Below are 18,149 nucleotides of genomic sequence, written 5' to 3'. Positions count from 1 at the left end.
TTCAATCCATTAGATGGTGAAGTAGGTGATTTTAGGGAACAGTACACATGATTAATAAAGCCGATGAAGTCGTCTCTTTCAGCGAGCATCGATCAGAAAAGGCCTAATCTTTCGTCTCCTTTCAATCTCGTCCTGAAAACCTGTCATTTCAGCCCGATGTTAAGATGGTAGTCTCTGTGAGCGATGAGCTGCTTTATTAGTCATAGGGACTTGCTGCTGAAGGCAAAACAGTCTTGACAGTGAAGTTGGAGTATATTATTTCGGACAAAATAAAAAAACAAGACTGCAAAGCTAGTGCAATTCTGGTCTGAGGTCAAGTTCATTAAGGTTGTGAAAAAGGAGGTGCAAAAGAACACGCGTCTGTTCTTGGGCCAATCACATGCTCGCTTTGCATCAAGACGTTTGCTAGGCAAAAAGTGGACATGGTGCTGATTCCAAATGGGACTCCAGCCACAAAGCTGCCCTTCGCTGGTGAAGAGGTCCACAAGAATCTGTTTACAGTCAGTTTTCTGTAAAAGCCAAATCTAAACTCTCAGTCTGGTGTCCTCATCCCCTCTTGGTCAGCCTCCCAAAACGCCGTGGTCGGCGATGGCGAGCTTGTTAGCTGTCATACCAGTCCAGGAAGAGCAAGGAGAAAGAGCACATTACCAGGAAGAAGAGGATCCATACGCGGAAGCCGGCGTTGTTTTTGATGGCCTTGTGACACAAACAAAAGGGACTTTAACACCGGAAAAGGAATATATAATGTGTTTCCAGCTGCAAACAATTAATCCATCATAATTTTTGACGACAAATTAATTATTTCGGGAGATGCTTTACAACGGTAACAATCTGGCTTCTGTAGTGCTCCACATAATAGGAATTAAAGCGAGAGTTAAAGCGAGAATTAATCATTTGTAAACATTTGCTTTACCTTCAGAAGGTTTCCCCCCTAATTTCTGAGATTTTCTGACCAAACCAGTATCTTAACTTTCGTTTACTTTGAACTGCTTTTTCAAAATATGACGTGTTATTTTTGAATAAACGAATAGAAATGTTAACATTTCTGATTACATTACTGTATTTTTCAGACTATAAACCTCACCGATAATAAGACACAGTCTCAATGAACAGGAATATATATTTTTTAGGAAATTTCCATATACAGGGTGGGTTATTACCACAAAGAAACAAACAAATCAATACAGTAAATGAGTCAAACTTCATTGGACATCAATTTGACATCCATAATAAGGCCCACTTGATTGTAAGGCACACTGTCAATTTGTGATGAAGTTAAAGCATTTTAACTGTGCCTTTTTGTCCCAAAAATATGGTTATCAAAAATATAATGAGACCTATGTATCGATTATTAAATAATTCACTTGTTGCAGCTATACGTGTGTTAATGCGCTGAAACTCACCTCCCGTATATCCTCGTTGCCTTCTTTGACATTCTCTGTCGCGCCAACCACCAACTGATGAATGTTATCGATTTCAGTCTCCTGCCAAGACAAATGAGCAGCAACGCGTTACCAATAAATACAATCAAAATAAACAAGTAACTCACATTACAACCAATGGCAGCTGTGGCTTACCTGTTGGAGGACTTTCTCAGAAAAGATTTCCTGCAGTCTTGAGATTTCTACAACCTTCCCCTCGATTTGCCTGATGGAAGGGAAACAAGAAGCAAGAGTTGAATAGGGAAAAGAGAAAACCTTTTGAGCATTCATAACTGGATTGGGTTTGAAGGAGCGGGAGTTACGTTTCGGTGACTCACCTCACTTCATCCACCAAGTTGCTCATTTGGCTGACCAGCCTCTGATTTTCCTGCTCAAACTGCACGCATGCAAAGCGCAATCAATCAGGACACAGTCCTACATGCTATTTCGGTGAGACGCAAAGTCTCAAGAGCCACAAACCATTTGGATCTCCTCCGGCGAGAGCTCGTCTTCCACTTTGCCGTCGTCCCACGGGTTGACGCTTTGGTCCAACACCTCAGTTGCACTCTTGTCTTAATCATGAAAAAAAAAAAAAAAAAGAAACAGGGATTAAGTAGTCTTGATCCCTGGACTGTCTGTCCAACCATCACGTCACGTCACGTCAAAAAATTAAAAATAAAATGCCAAACGTACTGACTTAGTTTTCAGATTTACATTTTTGAACCTCCTCATGGTGAAAAAGCAATTGCAAAAAATACGGAGAGCATGAATCACTGAGCAGAAATTCAAAGCCAAAAATACTGAAATTGATTTGGGACAGTGGAAAAAAAAAAAAAAAAAAGGTTGGCAGGATTCACACTTTTGTCTCAGTATCCTTACGTTTATCTTTAAAGTGAGAATAAACTGAGAATAAAGTCACAATTGTGAATAAACTGACAATAGTCAAGATTTCTTAAAATAAAATGAGAATTCTGACTTTAAAGTGAGAACTGTGACATATATTTAAAGTGAGAAATATGAAAACTGTCAGAACTCTGACTTTATTCTCAGACAGAAAAGATACTTTGAAAGCATTCTAAGAATAAAGTAAAAATTCTGACCAAAATGATAATTCTTAGAATTTAAAGTGAGAATTCAGGGAATAAAGAGACAATGTTTACTTTCAAGTGAGAATTTGGAGAATAAAGAAAAGATTTCTGAATTTAAAATGAAAATAAAGTCCCTTTGGAGAATTTGAAGTGAAAACTGTGATAATAAAGTTACAGTACTTTAAATTGAGAATTCTGAGAATAAATTCAGAATTCTTACATGGTTCTTTGTATTCTTACTTTTTCTAACTTTATTCCCTATGAAAAACTGAGAATAAAGTGTGAATTCTGACTTCTCAGATTTCTCATGGAGGATGAAATTATTTTAAAGAATAATCAGAACTCTGACTTTTTATGAAGGATTCTGAAATTAAAAGTGAGAATTGGGATGACATTTTTTCCCTGTTCAATAGCCCTCATCTTTTCCATACAAAAACTAACAAAGAGTAGACGGTGTGCATGCATCAAGTAAACAGAATTCACTGACATACCAGAACTTTCCTCCTTTACCGCGCTTTCCTCCTTGGGCTCCTCGTCCACTATTTTCTCCACGCGACTGTGTTGCTCAGATCCCAGTCTTGACCTGAAATCAAGAGTCTCTCGTTCATGATCGGGAAACGAGGATAAGTAACGATACTGGAAACAAATACTCACAGTCTCTTCTTGTCCACCATTCTCTTGACTCTTATGGCTCTCTGCTCAGAGTACAGCTTACACACTCCTTTTAAAGCATTCCAAACATGCACAATCAGGCCAACGCAAACGTTTGAATGGCCGTACGGTTCTAAGTTACCGGGCGGCGAACATCAGCTTCTTATTTGCGTCGACTTACCTTTCAAATACATTTCAATGAGGTCTAAGACCGCGCCCCTGTGCTCTTTAATTTGCGCGGATGTCACCTGCTTCTCAGCTGCCGAGCATACAGAAGCAATTACTCTCATGTAAAAATGTCATGAAGGTGATCGAACTTCTCGAGTCGTCGCTACAAACCTTCAGTGCGAAGCTGCTTGATGGCCTCAGAACATGTCCTCATGAAGATTTGGGCATCCTGGTCAATCTGGTCACGTTCGCTTTCCGTCATACGGGAAAGATCTGATGAGATGAGACTGTAAGATACACGACAACAGTCCTCAATACGGTAAAAACTGCAGGGGGGGGGTGAGGGTGCGTTCTGATGCAAAACAAGGAAATGATCAATCTTTATCTTTTAGAATAAAATAGAGATTCCTTTCCATTCTTAAAACATCTTGACTTTTTTAAATTTTAGCAAAGAAAGGCCAAGGGAACAAGTTGGAAACATTCTCGCCAAAACAAAGTAAAAATGGTGGAAGAAAGCAGAAAAATCAGATTACAAGAACATTTAAAGTCGATGGAACCTGCAAACATAGAAATGGCTTGTTGATGGGTTTTCCCACCACTTTTGAAAATCGGGCTCCACCTAACTGCAGACATCTTGATGTTGAGTTAATGTTGTGATTGAGGAAGTCCGACAGTTTATCTGGAACGTTAATCCTTCTGTGTTTGGTTACGCTTCAATTATTGCCGACAACAAGACTGGAGCCTGCTTTTAAAGACCACACCACTTGTTCAGGCTCACCAGAAGCAGATACGTATTTGACACTTGCATCGCTATTCATATTTGACAAATTGTCCTCAACTTCAGCGATTCTTAAATGGGGGTATGAGTACACATACAAATTTAATTCATGTTTTTTAATGTCGTGACGTTAAAATTATTTTATTTTCAAATTAAAAGCAAATTAATTGGATGAGGAGGCAAGTTTCCTGCGAAAATTAAGTGACCCCTTTGCATAATGTTCTTTATCTTTATTTTTTTAAGTTTTAAAACATGCGCCTTGTAATTCGTAGCACGGTTTTCAAACACGAGTAAAAATAAAACAGGAGATGCTACACAATATAGCTTCTGGAGTTGCTGAGTAAATTTACCTAGAGATCCCACAATAAATTGGGTTGTAAAGTTTATTAAATCAGACACGGATGGAATAGCACTCGGTTTTAAGTAAGTTGGAAACGAACCCTCTAGGAATATACTTTGGTTCAAAAGTAGCGCTTGAGGCATTTTTTCCCAGCCCCGGATATCCTCTTTGAAACGACAACTGTTGCACCTGACTCCTAATACAGGAAACACAACGTTGTCCTGAAAATATGTTCAATTGCCAATTCAGGATGCAAATAAAAAACTTATTTACACTGACATTGACATACACTGGCTTGGGCTCAGTTATAACCACATCTAGCATAAATTAGCTTCAAGCTATAAGCGCCCAAGCGCACCACATAGGCTGGCGAGATTGATTTTAATGACTACAAACTTTGATGATGAGCGAATGACACAGTTGCCATTCACACGTTCACATTTTGACAAACTAAGCTGACTCAAGTCCTGCTTCAGCCAGAAAATTTGTCTCAGAACAACTTATGGGGAGAAATTGGAATCAAATCTAATGTTTCTAGAAAGGATGTACTGTGCTGCTAGCCAGTTTCAATTTAAATACAAAAAATGTTGATGATCAAAAATGTATCAAAGTTACTTTTTCATGAATAAGTGGGAATGTGGAAAAAAATCTATATATACGGAGGTACTTGACTGAAAATATATTTTACAGGGAGTACATGATTGAAAAAAGATTGAAAGTCAGCAGCAGTTGGTAGCTGAGGCTTACCTTCCCGCACTCACATAATCCTTCCTGTGTTGTAGCAAGAAGTCTTTGAGCTTGGTGATGTTAATGATCTAGGAAAATACAGTGAGAAAGCTATTACTCAGCATCATTAGAAACATGTCAAAGCATCACATTACCGAGAAGCAATTTTCGCGCTGCTACCTCTGGGCAGAGCGAGACCGACAAGTATAATCTTGCACTTATTGAAGATGACAGGTGACCAACGACCGTCTGTGGCCGTGAATTCACAATATTTACCTTTGACAATTCATCAGCACGCAAGACGTACTAAATTCAAACTCGCCATTTTGCCGTCGAGCTGCTCTTCTAAATAAAAAGGCGAGGTACCGGTTGGCAGAGTGGTTGCAAATAAGCTTTAAATTCAGGACGTGTTTCTATTTATCGCTGAGTGTATATGCGTCCGGGGAAACCAAAGGAAACATGCTTCAATTCAATATTTGCCCCTGTAATTCAGTCAAATATTAAAAAAGAGCCAATTGCTTCCCCGTCTACAGAGTTGTGCCGGCAGCCAGACCCTCACACAGCGGGCTCTGTTGGACTGCGCAGAAGACAGAAAGCGGACAAGCTAAGGATTGAAAAATGACACAATGGCTTTGACTGTGACGGGACTTGGTGAACGCGGGAGATTATTATGATAGCATAATGTCTTCGGCCTTCAACCTTTCCACTCTAACAACACCAATTATCTAATTGCCCTGGCTGTAAGCGGTAATCTGGCACCAGCTGTCTAATAATATCTCTAAACATCCATTCTGGCATCACAGAGACGTGAAGTGAGGTTTTATTTGAGCTGACTCTGGAAATGTGGCGAGGAAAAAAAGGTGTCAGAATTTATGGGGCTAAGCAATTTGTTGGAGACATAGATGTCTTTTTCTTGCTGGTGTGACGTATGGCGCGGCTGCCGACCGCCAGCTAACCCAGGCAAGCCGACCCTTGTAATAATACAATTATTTGGGGTCAGGAGTTAATTGGCGTTCAGAGCAGGTAAGCTTGGGAGACGAATTAAAGGGTGAGCTGAAACGGTCTTTTGCTTCAAAGACTTAGTGAACACTGCATGTTGTGTGCTGTTGACGGGGGGCCGAAAACTAGACGCTAAAACTGGTATTTACGCAGCAAAAATGCTCTGTGGACAAAAACAGAACAAAAGTCAAAAGTCTGTGTGAAAACAAAATGAAAGAGTGGGAATATACAAGAAAATACATCAAGTAACTAGATTAGCATTCACATCCAAAAGACTCCGGCAGTATGTAAATTCTTTAGTCCAAGTAAGCAAGCTCATTTTCACTTGATGACAAAGTTAAGGCGGAGTGTTTTATTTTCATATTTGCCAGTGATGAACTTCTTTTCACATTTTAGTGACATGTCAGAATGTAATATAATCACTGTTATTACAATACTGCACTAGATGTTGATCACTGAGTTGGCAATTGGGCTATATTTAAATTTTTACGATTTATTACATCCAACAAAAAACACCTTTAATATATTTTTTACTTTTTGGTGTCTCAGATTGATGTAATTTTTTCCTTGAGGCCAAACATATGCTCATTTGATTTTCAAATGTGACTATTTAATTTAACTCACAGAATGAATCAAGTCCGTTTGTATGTATGTATATATGTATGTATGTACGTACATAGGTATGTAACTAATTTACGTCACAAGATGAATAAAGTCAGTCCGCCCATCCATGTACAGTCTATATAGCTACTGTATATATATATCTAGCCAGTTTTCTAACTATTTATCTAGCAGGGTAGCAATAAAAATGACATACACATACACAAGAGTTCAAAATGCAAATCACATCATTAACACTTAAGTTTTGTTTCCATTCTGAACGTAGAAAAGATTATTTTGGACGAATGTCAAACATAATGTACTCGATTACAGAATATTTCGGAGATTGCATGTTTTGGCCAGCAGGTAGTGCTAAATCCCCAAACTAGAAATTAAAACGAAAACGCCTTGCAGGAATAGTATGTGTGTATATGAGCTAGCGTGTAGAATGGGCACAGCGGGGTGTGTCAAGAGTGCTGCTCTGGGGGTTGAGCTGTCTCCAGTGTGTATACATTGGAGCTCAAATTCCCAGCACAAGCTCAAGGGCTTGCAGGGGGTCAGAGGGATCAATTGCTCTTGTAATTTAAGACCATAAAGAGCAAGTAATTCCTCAACAATAAGGAAGGAGGTGGCCTTGCGCAGAGGGCCACATGTGTACGGATGAACACGCAACGCTGCGTGTGTTTGCGATTCTGTACTGATGTGTGTGTGTGTGTGTGTTCACATGTATGCGAGACAGCTCGCAACTTAAGGAGAAGGAGACAGTCTGCCGGGCTAAATCTAATCTCGACATCATCAAAGACCCCCACTTTACCTCCTCACTTTCTCGTTGGGCCTGCAGCACTGACTGAGCCCAAACAAACCATCAGGAGGGATTATTATGAGCAAGACAAGAGAAAGGGCTTAGTTAGCAGATTTTTTTTTCTCTACAAACGACTTGAATGTCTCTTTTGTTTTGTTAAATCCAGGTAACTGAAAAAATTAGATGATGACTAACTTGGTTCAGTTGAAATCCTGAAGGCTATTTATACTGACGCCATGCTATGTTGGATTTAATTATGCAGGTCTGATTCAGGAGAAGTGCTTAGCAGTGATGACATGTTGATTTTATTTTGAAGTTCATGTAAATTTCCCATGGGAGTTAGGTCTTTCTTCTTTTTTTTTCCAACAACCGGCGGATTGAGCTCTTTTCCCTTTTCCTGGGCACACTGCATTCCCCTCTGTGAATGCCAGTGTCTGTCGGTGACACAGCATTAAAACTTGTGATCTTCAGTGTGACAAAAGGGTCAAAATAGGTCAAGTTTTCCGTCTTGCTGACATAGCTTGAAGTGATGCTGATTAACCTGTCTGTAATTTGGCAGGCAGCAAAATAGTCTTGTAAGAATTGAACATATACATCTTAACTGAGCATTACAATGTGAAGGGCTGCAACTAAAGATGATTTTAATCACTTATTTGTCTATTTCCATCCATTCAAAAACAGGATTTTTGGAAGTGGCTAGAAAATGCAAATTCCTTTTGACTGATATATATATATATATATTTTGTAAAAGCTTTAGCTAAATAATGAACTTGTTTTAAATAAACGAATGGAAACTAAACCAGTTTTTGCCCAATTCAATTCACTGATTAATTAATAGAAATAGTCAACAGGTTATTTAAACAGTTGGGGATGGGCGAGAGCCAACACTAGATATTGGTACCAATACCAGACCTATTTCAAGGTATCGTACTCACGACTGCAGCCAATACCAAGTATCAGCCACCAGAAGGAGGCAAAATAAGAAGGAAAGAAATGAGAAGAATGACAAGAATCGAGAAGAATAGAAAATTGACATTAATTTCTTGCAGTTTTAACAAAAACTGCTATTAATACATATCTGTCATTGTTTTGGAAGAACATCTTTGCATCGGAAGTACTAGAGGTTTTGCTATCTGTATCATTGAAAACTGAAGAATATATACTTTTTTTTTTTTAAAGAGGTTTTGAAGATCCCTAAAAATAATCTATTAGTTTTAGCCCTAGATATTAATGTAAAGGACACGATTGACTTGACTTCCTCTTTGCTGAATAATATTGCTATAAAAAAAGAGATTGAATCAAAAATCATTATTTTTAATAATAGATTAAATATAGTATATTCCTGAAATCATCAGGAAAGTCTCCAAGCATTATGACAGTGCTAAATAAAAGGCCAAGTAAAAGATGTCATAGAGCGCTGTCGGAGCCAGTTTTGGAATGCTGATACTGAAGGCACAGCGGGGAAGCAGGCACTCCCCTCTACACACAATTTAACAATTTCAGAGTGACCTCCAGCATTTAAACTTGAGAAGGGAAGCATGCTGTGGAGAGAGACGAGGTGAGCAGTGAAATGAAGATCACAGTGCCCTAAAGCGACCCCTTTGAGGGGAAAGATTCCCCTGACCAAAGCTTAATGCACGCTCCAATACAGTCTAGCTGGTCTAATACGGAATGCCGTTTAGTTCCAACTTCTTTTGAAATGAGCTGGATTTTAGGGGAGAAAAGCACTGTGCATTTGTCAGATTCAATATGTTCTTTCTATTTTTGTGATGCTCTAAAGAGCGTTCTGCATGTCTAGGAGGGCACACACATCTGTTGCACATTAGGTGCCGGCCGACAACATTGTTGCCGGGGACCTAATTTAATATTTTCTCTGTTTTGATCTTCCACCTTTAATCACTGGCTCTTGGGAGGATCGGCTTTCCCCAAGAAATTGTTCGAGAGCAGAAAGCAAATGTTATTGCAGTATGTTTATGGAATGGTGCATGTGAAGAGAGGACTCGCACACAAAGAAAAATGCTTGGCCATGTCAGACGTAGCCCAAAACCGCAACAGAACCGTAAGCAGTCAGGACATTCCTAACTGGCAATTTAAATTTCTCCGCCGAGATGGTTGCAGATGATATGTGCGATGCGAGTGTAAGAGCAGTAGGGGGGAAAGCGAGCGCCACAGGATAGAGTTGGGTTTCTTTGAATCAGCACCGCTGCTTTTATTAAACCACCATTTCTAATACCAATGTAACATAACATAACAAAAAGTTGGTTGTGAGCGGGCTCGTGTTTGATGGTTGACATCGGGCACAACTTAAAGTCCAGACTCCCTGAGGGAAATGTAAAGTGCTTCTTCAAGGCGCCTTTGAAGAGGTTTGTTTTCATGGAGCTCATGTCAGGCAAAGGACTCCTAGCTGTATAAGCAGCCAACATGACATCGAGAAGTCTTTTATTTATGGAAAATGCCAGTCCTCCTTTGCCAACCATTGATAATTGCCTGCACTTACTTACAACATTAAGTTTTTTTTTGTTTTTTCAAGATTTCTGTGCTGACTTTTGGCTAACTTGCATGTTCTGTCTTGTTTTACATTCAATGACATAGACAAAGTCTAAATTTTGAAATTATGAATGATTATCACACAGAATAAAATAAAAAACAAAAAAATGCACATGTGTTGCACTGTGGTAGGTGCTATGGGCTAAAAAAATAAAATCCTTGAACCACCTATTTGAAAAAAAAAATGATTTTAACCAAATTTTGCACCTTCAATTAAAAATAAAATGCAAATGACAATAAAATTATTTAAACCATGGAAAGGATGGTAACAACATTTTCTGCATTTTAATTAAAAAAAACAAGTAATGTTCAACAATCTAAAATGATTAAAAAAAACACTTGAGGATAATGTGTAATAATTTGTTTTTGTCACTGAACATAAGATAAATACAAGCTGCTGCTTGACATTTTGTTCATACAAAATTCGGTTGAATACCAAATTGTAAAACTCAAGGGGAATTTTGATGTCTGAGAGTTCGTGGTATTAAACTAAAGTGTCAAACACAGGTTAAAAAAATCAATATTCAGCATTCACAGGAGGGTTCTGCAAGCACCTCCCCATCTGGACAATGTGGCCATGTTGAACACTGCAAAAGCAGAATTTGATCCAGTATATGTAAATAATACCAGCCACAGACACTGATGGGTTGACCCTTCCAATATACATATTGGCCCACGTTCAACCCTTTGTTTCAAGGATATCTTTACCAAATGTGACTTAACATAACCAAACATGGATAAGCAGTAGCTCAAGAAAGAATTATTGTGGGTATAAGAAAAATAAATTAAAATTAAGGCTGAAAACAGCACTGCTTTAACAATTCCCATCTTGGAAGAAAGTTGTTAATAAAAACTGTGAACTATCATTACGTTACTTTACAAATAAATTAAACAACCATCCAAGATGTGCTTGCATTTTAAAAGTTAAGGATTGTCAATAATAATTCTTTAACTGTCGCATCTAAGCCTTTAAATTAATCTGATCTTAAAAAACGATCACCACGCAACAACCAGGAACAAACTAAGCTCCTTTCAGAACCAAAACAAAATTCGAATACATACGTTTTCTACAGAGAATTGTAGAGAATGTAACACTTGTCTTGATGATGTCCAAGACATTTTGGAAAGCTTGTCACATTAGAAAAAATTGCATTATAATGCATTATAAAGAGTCCACGAAGATTACAGAATGAAAAAAAAAACTGAAAATTGCCTGAGTATTAATAATACGTAACAACTACTTGCAAATGAAAATCAACTAATTTAATAGCTTCTTGACATATTTGCAAAATTGAAATATTAGTTTTGCATCATTCGTGCACGCGTGAGTAGCGAGTGCACAATAAGTGCACCACGCAAACGAGCATTTTCATTTTCATGCTACACGTGTAATGAAGACATCGTTTGGAAGGTGTTTAGTTCAACGCCGCGTGCGATTATTCTCACAAATGAACACTGACACGCTTTTAGTTCCAAGTTTACCGTCTAATTTGAGTGTGTCGGCGCGAGCATGTTTGGCTGCAGTTAGCTCGAGCAAAGACTTACCACTTCTTTCGCCTTCGGAGTGAAAGGATTCTTGGGTCTGCTTCGCTTGAAAATCTCATCTTTGGGAGAATCGAAGCCTATTCCTATGGCCTTGTTTCTGGTTTTGACTGTTTTGACACTGGCTTTGAAAAGTAGCGTTATATCCACAGCCATGTCTGTTATATTAGCAGCCTAGTGTAGGGGTCTCCTGTCAACAAACTGACACGTCACCAGGATGTGACGTCACTTGTATGCGACGACGTTGTTTCTACTCAGCCGGAGAAACAGAAAGGCTCAAAATCTATCTCAAGAATTTCCGCATGATTACGAATTTGAGGGTGTTCAGGACATAATAATCTCCACTCTGCAGTGCTCGTTATGAAAACGCCAATTTATCGGATGTTTTTGTCGGGTATCTTATAATTCAAATAGTCTGATACGTTGATAAACAATACTGAGATATATTTTAGTAAATCATTTTGAATTCAATTCTGATTCATATTTTAATATAAAATATAATCAATTAATCATGCCGCTCCAACTTGAGGCAATGTCAAGCAGGAAGCGTCGACCCAATTGGACAGACCAGGAGTGTTATCTTCTTGCCCAATTAGTGCACGAAAGAAAAGAAGTCATCCGAGGGAAGTGCACCACTGGCTTGTATGATAAACGGCAGGCATGGGAGGAAATAACCCACACCATCAACTCAGCCTTCCCACAAATGCAACGGACGGTGTCTGACTGCAGTAAAAAGTGGGAAAATCTCCTGGCAAAGTCAAGGGAGGAGATTAAGCGACAGAAGATGCATTCGGGTGCAGGTGAGGAAAAAATGCAGCCTCTTGTCAAATGTGCTGTTCATTCTTATTTTAGCTATTTGCGTGTGAGTGTGTGTTTCCAATAACATGTCCAAAAAAGTTATCATCATGGGTGTTATCAAAAACTCCAGGCTGTTACAGCACTTCATGTAATTGGTTTCTATTAAACATCAGTTTAAAAAGCACATACCATACAGTCAAATGAACAAACCCTCTCATTGAAAGAGTTTTGAATTAATACATGCAAAATAAAATGAATAATTTGGAGCACTGTTTTTTGTCTGGCTGTATTTCTAGAAGTCATTCCAAAGATAATTTTTACAATAATATGTTCTACCCACTGGTCACATCAGAACATTCTAATTAATATTCTCTTTGCGAAATATGACAGAACCAACAAAATCTACTAATTTTAAACTATCTCAAGGGGCGACCATTTTGCAACTTGCTGTCAGCTGAAATTGACATCAGAGTTGTTCAAGGCTCAGGTAAGCAACAAACATGGCTCTCCTTTTCCCTGAGTTTGGTCATCTGACATCATCAAGCTGATCCGTGATTGGCTTAACTGAGCAACTGTGATGTCATTTTCAGTCGACAGCAAGAAGCAAAATTGCCACTCAGACATGGATTAAAAATAGGTGGATTTTTCAGCATAATTCAAATTCCACAATCACAATATTAATCAAAATGCTTTGTTTAGACAAATAGAGACAAATAGAACATATAATTTAGATTTTTTTTAGTTCCCTTTTAAAATGCTAAATGCCATACTCATCATTCAAAATACAATCTTTTTGCATTTTACAGATGATGATCTGTCCCTGGATCAGTTCAGTGCCCTGACACAGATTGTGATTTCTGTGATGAACCCTTCAGTACTGCAACAAGATGAAGAAGATTCCCAATCTTTTGACTTGGGGGAAAGTCAACACAACAGGTGTTCTACAAATACATTTAATTCATCTATTTAACAATATGATATAAAGTGTGTGAAGGTACTGCTGTAATAATATCTTGAACCACTGTCAAACGAAATGCTAATTTCGGGACAAATCTGAATTTTCTTCCATTTCAGTGGCACAAAAGATGGAAGCATGTTTGCAACCGGCGAACAATTTAAAGCTAAACATGAGCAGGTCGATCTTGTGCTCCCGGCCTATGCTGCAGATCCATCAACGACTACGCAGGGACACAAAATGTCCCCTTTTTGTAACGTTCCAAAACAACTTTCCTTGCAGTTTAGCCCTCATTACCCTGCTGCCTCTGGAGAACAGTCAAATTCCAACTTCTTACCATGCACTCATGCAGCACACTGCCCTGCTTCACAAGAAAGAATGGATTTGGAAATGTCTGTGCTGAGAAGACAGGAGGCTGTCCTCAAGCTTCAAGAGGAATATTATACACTCAAAATTCAGCGCATGAAGAAGCAAATGGCAGAGTCTCCCCTTCAAGACTGAAGTGTTGTCACCTGTTGCATTCCTGCTTTGATTTATCCTTTATTGTGCTTGGACACTAAATAGTATCTTTGTTAGCGATGTAGTTAAATTTCTACCTCTATGATTTCGGGGTACAGTTTGCGTGTTTTGTTGCCAAGTCACGATTTACAATGAGCAAAAATTACAAAAAGTTCATGTACCCCTGGGGGTACGTGAAGGCACTTTTGTTAGATTTGAATAGAGCCTCTGCAGATGTGAGCATATGTCATTTAACGAGACCATGTGCAAGCTTTAGCAACATCTTGTGGTGAACTAAAAAAATGCAATGAATTTGAAGAACTTTCACCGGTGCCTCAGAGAAACCTCACTTCACAAGCCTGCTTCCACTACACTATGTTTGTGTAGCTATTCTCCTTTGGATATCCGTATCAAAAAGATGGCAAAATATGTCAGCCTCCTGTAGGCGTGGCACGACCTGTGGAATATAATTACCGATTACTGGGCCAAAAAATATTTAAATCTTTGTTTATTTAAACATTGGTGGACATTTGTTTTGGCATATTTGAATGCACATAACTGGTACGCAGGTATGCATGTGCGACAGAAATTTACTGATGCATAAGGTTGCGTGCTTCACTTCGCACATTTGTTTATCTGAGCTCATTTTCATTCATGTCAACAACCGAGCCTGAGCTGAAAAAAATATTTTCCCCCTGAGAAGAGGCTCCAAGATGTGCCGTGGCTTGAAGCACACTTAAATGCACTGCAAGCTCTCCCGCTCATGTCCTCAACTTGCAGACAAAACTGCTATGTTTGTTTCAGGATTGAACATTTTCTGTCATTTTTTATTGACAAGTATGAAAAGAGCATGTGATTGTAGCGCAATGTATGGCTTACAAACGAGCTAATCGAGAAGCAATGGCTAATCGCCCGCTTGCTAGGTGGCGAGACAAACTGCAGGAGCATTGCAAGCTCTATGTAAAAGTTTTCTCCTCGTCTGCCTTAAAGCTAAGCATGTGCGTCCCATGTCTTCCTACTCCGAGGAGATTTGTTTGTTTACTAAAGCGGCTTGGACTGGCTGTCGTGGCTGCGTATCATTCTCATGAAGGTGTGAAATAGATCATTTTCACTTTCAGTCCACAGTGGCAGAATTTCCCCCTTACTTCCTTGGATTACGTAATTAAAATGGGTCCCGTATAAACCGCACAAACCATAAATGGGGTTCTCGAGTCTGCGAAGGCGACTGTCTCGGTTCCCATTCACTTGGAAGTCATGAATATATATAATTCAATCTTCCTGCTAAGTATCACAAATACGACCGGTACAGTATATATTTTCCTTAACACCCCGAATCTCGGACTTCCACACCTCTCTCGTGCTCACCAATTAAATGTGCCAGTTCACTACACATCCAATCAGGGCAGAAAATAAATGCAAATACATTAAAACAATGTACATATTAAATAATATGTTACAGAGTTCTGAAACTTTTCAAAGATGCAGGCTGCCTGTGTGCACACATCCTGTGCGCTGCTCATAAGGGAGCCACAGTGGGAAGCATAATGAGGACGACTGTAATGAAAGAAAGGGTGCGTGCCAAATATACTATGTTCCGGTACTCATCTAAGTAAGCCAAGAAAATAAATTACGTGCACCTTTGGTAAAGTGGGTTTTCAAAATGAATTAGATGTAGCTAAACCGTACATATTCTCCCTTGAAAGTTTTGAAAAGTGGCGGAAACAGTGCACTTTTCTTTTCAAACTAAGCAAATTAATTAGAACATGAAGCAAAAAAACAGGAACTTTTTGGAAAAAAAAGACATGGAAAATACTATTTACTGTATACTGTACTTATTGGGACCATATATTGAGGTGTGGTACTTTTCTGGTGTCTACTTTCAAAGTAATTTTAAAAATTATACTTCACATGCTTATGGTTTAAAAAGGGAAGGCAACTTGTGTGTTTTTCTCTGTGGGAAATTGGGTTTCATGCTGCTTCATCACATTTACTCTAAAGTGCGAATTTGGAAGCACTTAAATGTTTGACTTGCAGTACCCCAACATGAAAACTTTTCATGCCAAAGTAAACTGAGTTGAAATAATGTCCCGTCTAGACAAAAATGTAGTAATTTGTGCGTAATATTTCTCATACTGTAAGTCAGTCTATTTGTATGTGACCGAGTCTCACACTCAAATGTAAGCACAGTAGCCAAGACTTTTTAAATAAAAGTCTCCTATTTGCTATGTGGTTTGCTCATTTCCTTTGCTAGTGTTGAAGCATACACATGTTCAACCCAGTGCTGCCATTTTCTTTTACTTTTCTGCCATTTCAGCATTTAAACTTTGCACATTTCATTCAGTTTTTTGCGAGGCTGTGAAAAGCAAGCAGCTCTTGACAGACCCATTTGTTGGATTATGTACTTTTTTTTTTTTTTTTTTAGTTTCACTTGAATAACAGATGAGTCAAAAATAACCCAATCTGGCCACTGGTACTGTATTAAAAAAAAAAAAAAAAATCACCATGCAAGCCATTCTTGGGCATTCCTAGATGCTATCATTTTCTAGATGAAGTGTCAGTGACAGTATCCATTCCCCCCATTCCTGACAGATGAGCCATGTTGTGTAGTGTCCTCTGGGCAGTCCACTTATGTGCCTCAAAAGAAACCCCCTTAATCTCCACTTTCTCTTTGTTTGGACTATTATCAGAGACGTCCGTCAGGACTTCTTTATCTTCACAGAACTCCTCAAGTGGCTATCTGACGTTGTCTTAATTCTATCAAAGGTTCTTATCACAACTTTGCCTGAGGATGCATCCTGACACAGACTCCCTAAAATAAAAAAAATAAGAACAAACTGTCTCATAAGTGAGTGTCAGGTCTTCACCTAAAGGAATTTTCAATTATTGTGCTCTCACTTGAATACTATTAATGGAAGAGGCATGTAATTTACCAGACGCAAGTTTTTAGCATTATTTTATCATCATGGGTTATTTAATGATGGAAAATGAGACTCCACCAGTGAGACACAATGCTCACGGCAAATGAGGCCAGTTAGAAGTCTTGAAACAGTGGAGGAATATCTTATACCCTGGGGGGGGGAGGAGTAATGACTTGTTGTTGCCTTGAACTAGGAGCTTACCTGTGACATCCTCCGTCGCTACCCTTCTTATCAGCAAGATTCACTTTTCTTCATGTTCTTCTTCTCACACCCTAAAAACATTTGAGTCAAAAAATAACCCATCATGGGTGAAAAAGGGACCAACACATCTTTAGGAGTTATTTATCCAACCCAAAAAGTTGAGTTCAATGAACGATCCACAAAACAACCCGATTTTGGGAGAGGGTGCTATTTTGTACAAAAGCAACTCGAATATTTGGTGGGTGTTCTGCTTTTTTTTTTTTTTTTTTAACCAAGATTTTGCTTCAAATGAATGACCCCAAAATGGATTATTTTCTGACCCAACAGGTGACAAAATTCATTTTCATGGTTTTTTAAAAATATATATTTTAACAAAAACCTGTGCAGTCCAGAATTTTTCTGTTAAAAATAACCCAATTATGGGTTAAAACACTGCTATTTGGTTCAATAATGTCCCGACATTTTATTTGTATAAAATCTACACAAGTCTTTGTTCTCTTTTTGACCCATAATTAGGTTATTTTAGACCCAACTGTTTTCAGCCTACCTTACATGACATATCCTTCTGAGTCCCACTCTCTTCATTTGTGTCCACTGTTGTTTCAGTTTTGTCTCAGAAAGACAGTGTGTTGCAAAGTGAATTGCAATCCACCCCCAAAAATATGAGACCTCACTAGAGAGGCATCACAACCAAACTCAAAGTCAAAATGTCCTCTACTGAGCACCCTAGTACTTAGTAGTGTAGCTCCAATGAGTCAAAAGAAATTGAACAAAAACTGATGTCCAAGACAGTGCACAAAAATAATAGGCTGGGTCTCAAGAGCTTGCGATGGAAACGTTGAACCATTTTGCTGAAAAGAATGCTATCCAGATAAATGGTCTTTTGAGACCCTGCTTATTCATCTGTGTCCACTGTAGTGGACAATGGTAACGGTCAATATCTTAGCTCTCCCACTAAGTCCTAGTCTGCCCAGTGGAGAACATCTTGGCCTTTCCAAAGATATCTCATGTGTTTGGATAGGAAGCAATTAACCTTTCTGTCTTGTTGAGACATAATGGACACAATAGTGGACACAAATGCGGTCTGGGTTGATGGCCACAAGGGGAGAATTTTCCG

The 18,149-nt window shown here is 38.7% G+C and overlaps 2 protein-coding genes across 2 annotated transcripts; one reads left to right on the top strand and one right to left on the bottom strand.

Annotated features, from left to right (window-relative positions):
* Window positions 1–177: 177 nt before the first annotated feature.
* On the bottom strand, window positions 178–11,859 carry stx18 (syntaxin 18). Its single transcript, XM_088423304.1, has 11 exons — window positions 11,666–11,859; window positions 5,194–5,261; window positions 3,500–3,615; window positions 3,342–3,419; window positions 3,164–3,230; window positions 3,001–3,092; window positions 1,902–1,993; window positions 1,760–1,818; window positions 1,578–1,647; window positions 1,404–1,484; window positions 178–696 (listed from the first exon to the last, which is right to left on the bottom strand). The coding sequence occupies exons 1-11, from the start codon at window positions 11,816–11,818 to the stop codon at window positions 601–603; spliced, it is 972 nt and encodes a 323-aa protein (XP_088279430.1). The 5' UTR covers window positions 11,819–11,859; the 3' UTR covers window positions 178–600.
* On the top strand, window positions 11,764–16,285 carry LOC148419114 (uncharacterized). Its single transcript, XM_088423305.1, has 3 exons — window positions 11,764–12,462; window positions 13,267–13,396; window positions 13,535–16,285. Exons 1-3 carry the CDS (start codon window positions 12,174–12,176, stop codon window positions 13,914–13,916), a joined length of 801 nt encoding a protein of 266 aa, XP_088279431.1. The 5' UTR covers window positions 11,764–12,173; the 3' UTR covers window positions 13,917–16,285.
* Window positions 16,286–18,149: the final 1,864 nt, after the last annotated feature.

Source organism: Hippichthys cyanospilos, chromosome 9 (assembly GCF_059441005.1).
Source record: "Hippichthys cyanospilos isolate Australia breed blue-spotted pipefish chromosome 9, RoL_Hcya_1.0, whole genome shotgun sequence".
Taxonomy (NCBI): domain Eukaryota; kingdom Metazoa; phylum Chordata; class Actinopteri; order Syngnathiformes; family Syngnathidae; genus Hippichthys; species Hippichthys cyanospilos.
The sequence above is the reverse complement of the archived record's forward strand: the minus strand, read 5'-3'. Positions and strand labels throughout refer to the sequence as shown.

What these genes read in the sequence shown, in the direction of transcription:
- stx18 (XM_088423304.1), bottom strand. Translation starts at nt 11,818, where the DNA reads ATGGCTGTGGATATAACGCTACTTTTCAAAGCCAGTGTCAAAACAGTC. An exon ending in CAAGCAGCTTCGCACTGAAG is followed by an intron (nt 3,420 to 3,499) that starts GTTTGTAGCGAC and finishes TATGCTCGGCAG; the next exon opens with CTGAGAAGCAGGTGACATCC. An exon ending in GCAACGAGGATATACGGGAG is followed by an intron (nt 697 to 1,403) that starts GTGAGTTTCAGC and finishes TTGTGTCACAAG; the next exon opens with GCCATCAAAAACAACGCCGG.
- LOC148419114 (XM_088423305.1), top strand. Translation starts at nt 12,174, where the DNA reads ATGCCGCTCCAACTTGAGGCAATGTCAAGCAGGAAGCGTCGACCCAAT. An exon ending in GAAGATGCATTCGGGTGCAG is followed by an intron (nt 12,463 to 13,266) that starts GTGAGGAAAAAA and finishes TGCATTTTACAG; the next exon opens with ATGATGATCTGTCCCTGGAT. An exon ending in GGGGAAAGTCAACACAACAG is followed by an intron (nt 13,397 to 13,534) that starts GTGTTCTACAAA and finishes CTTCCATTTCAG; the next exon opens with TGGCACAAAAGATGGAAGCA.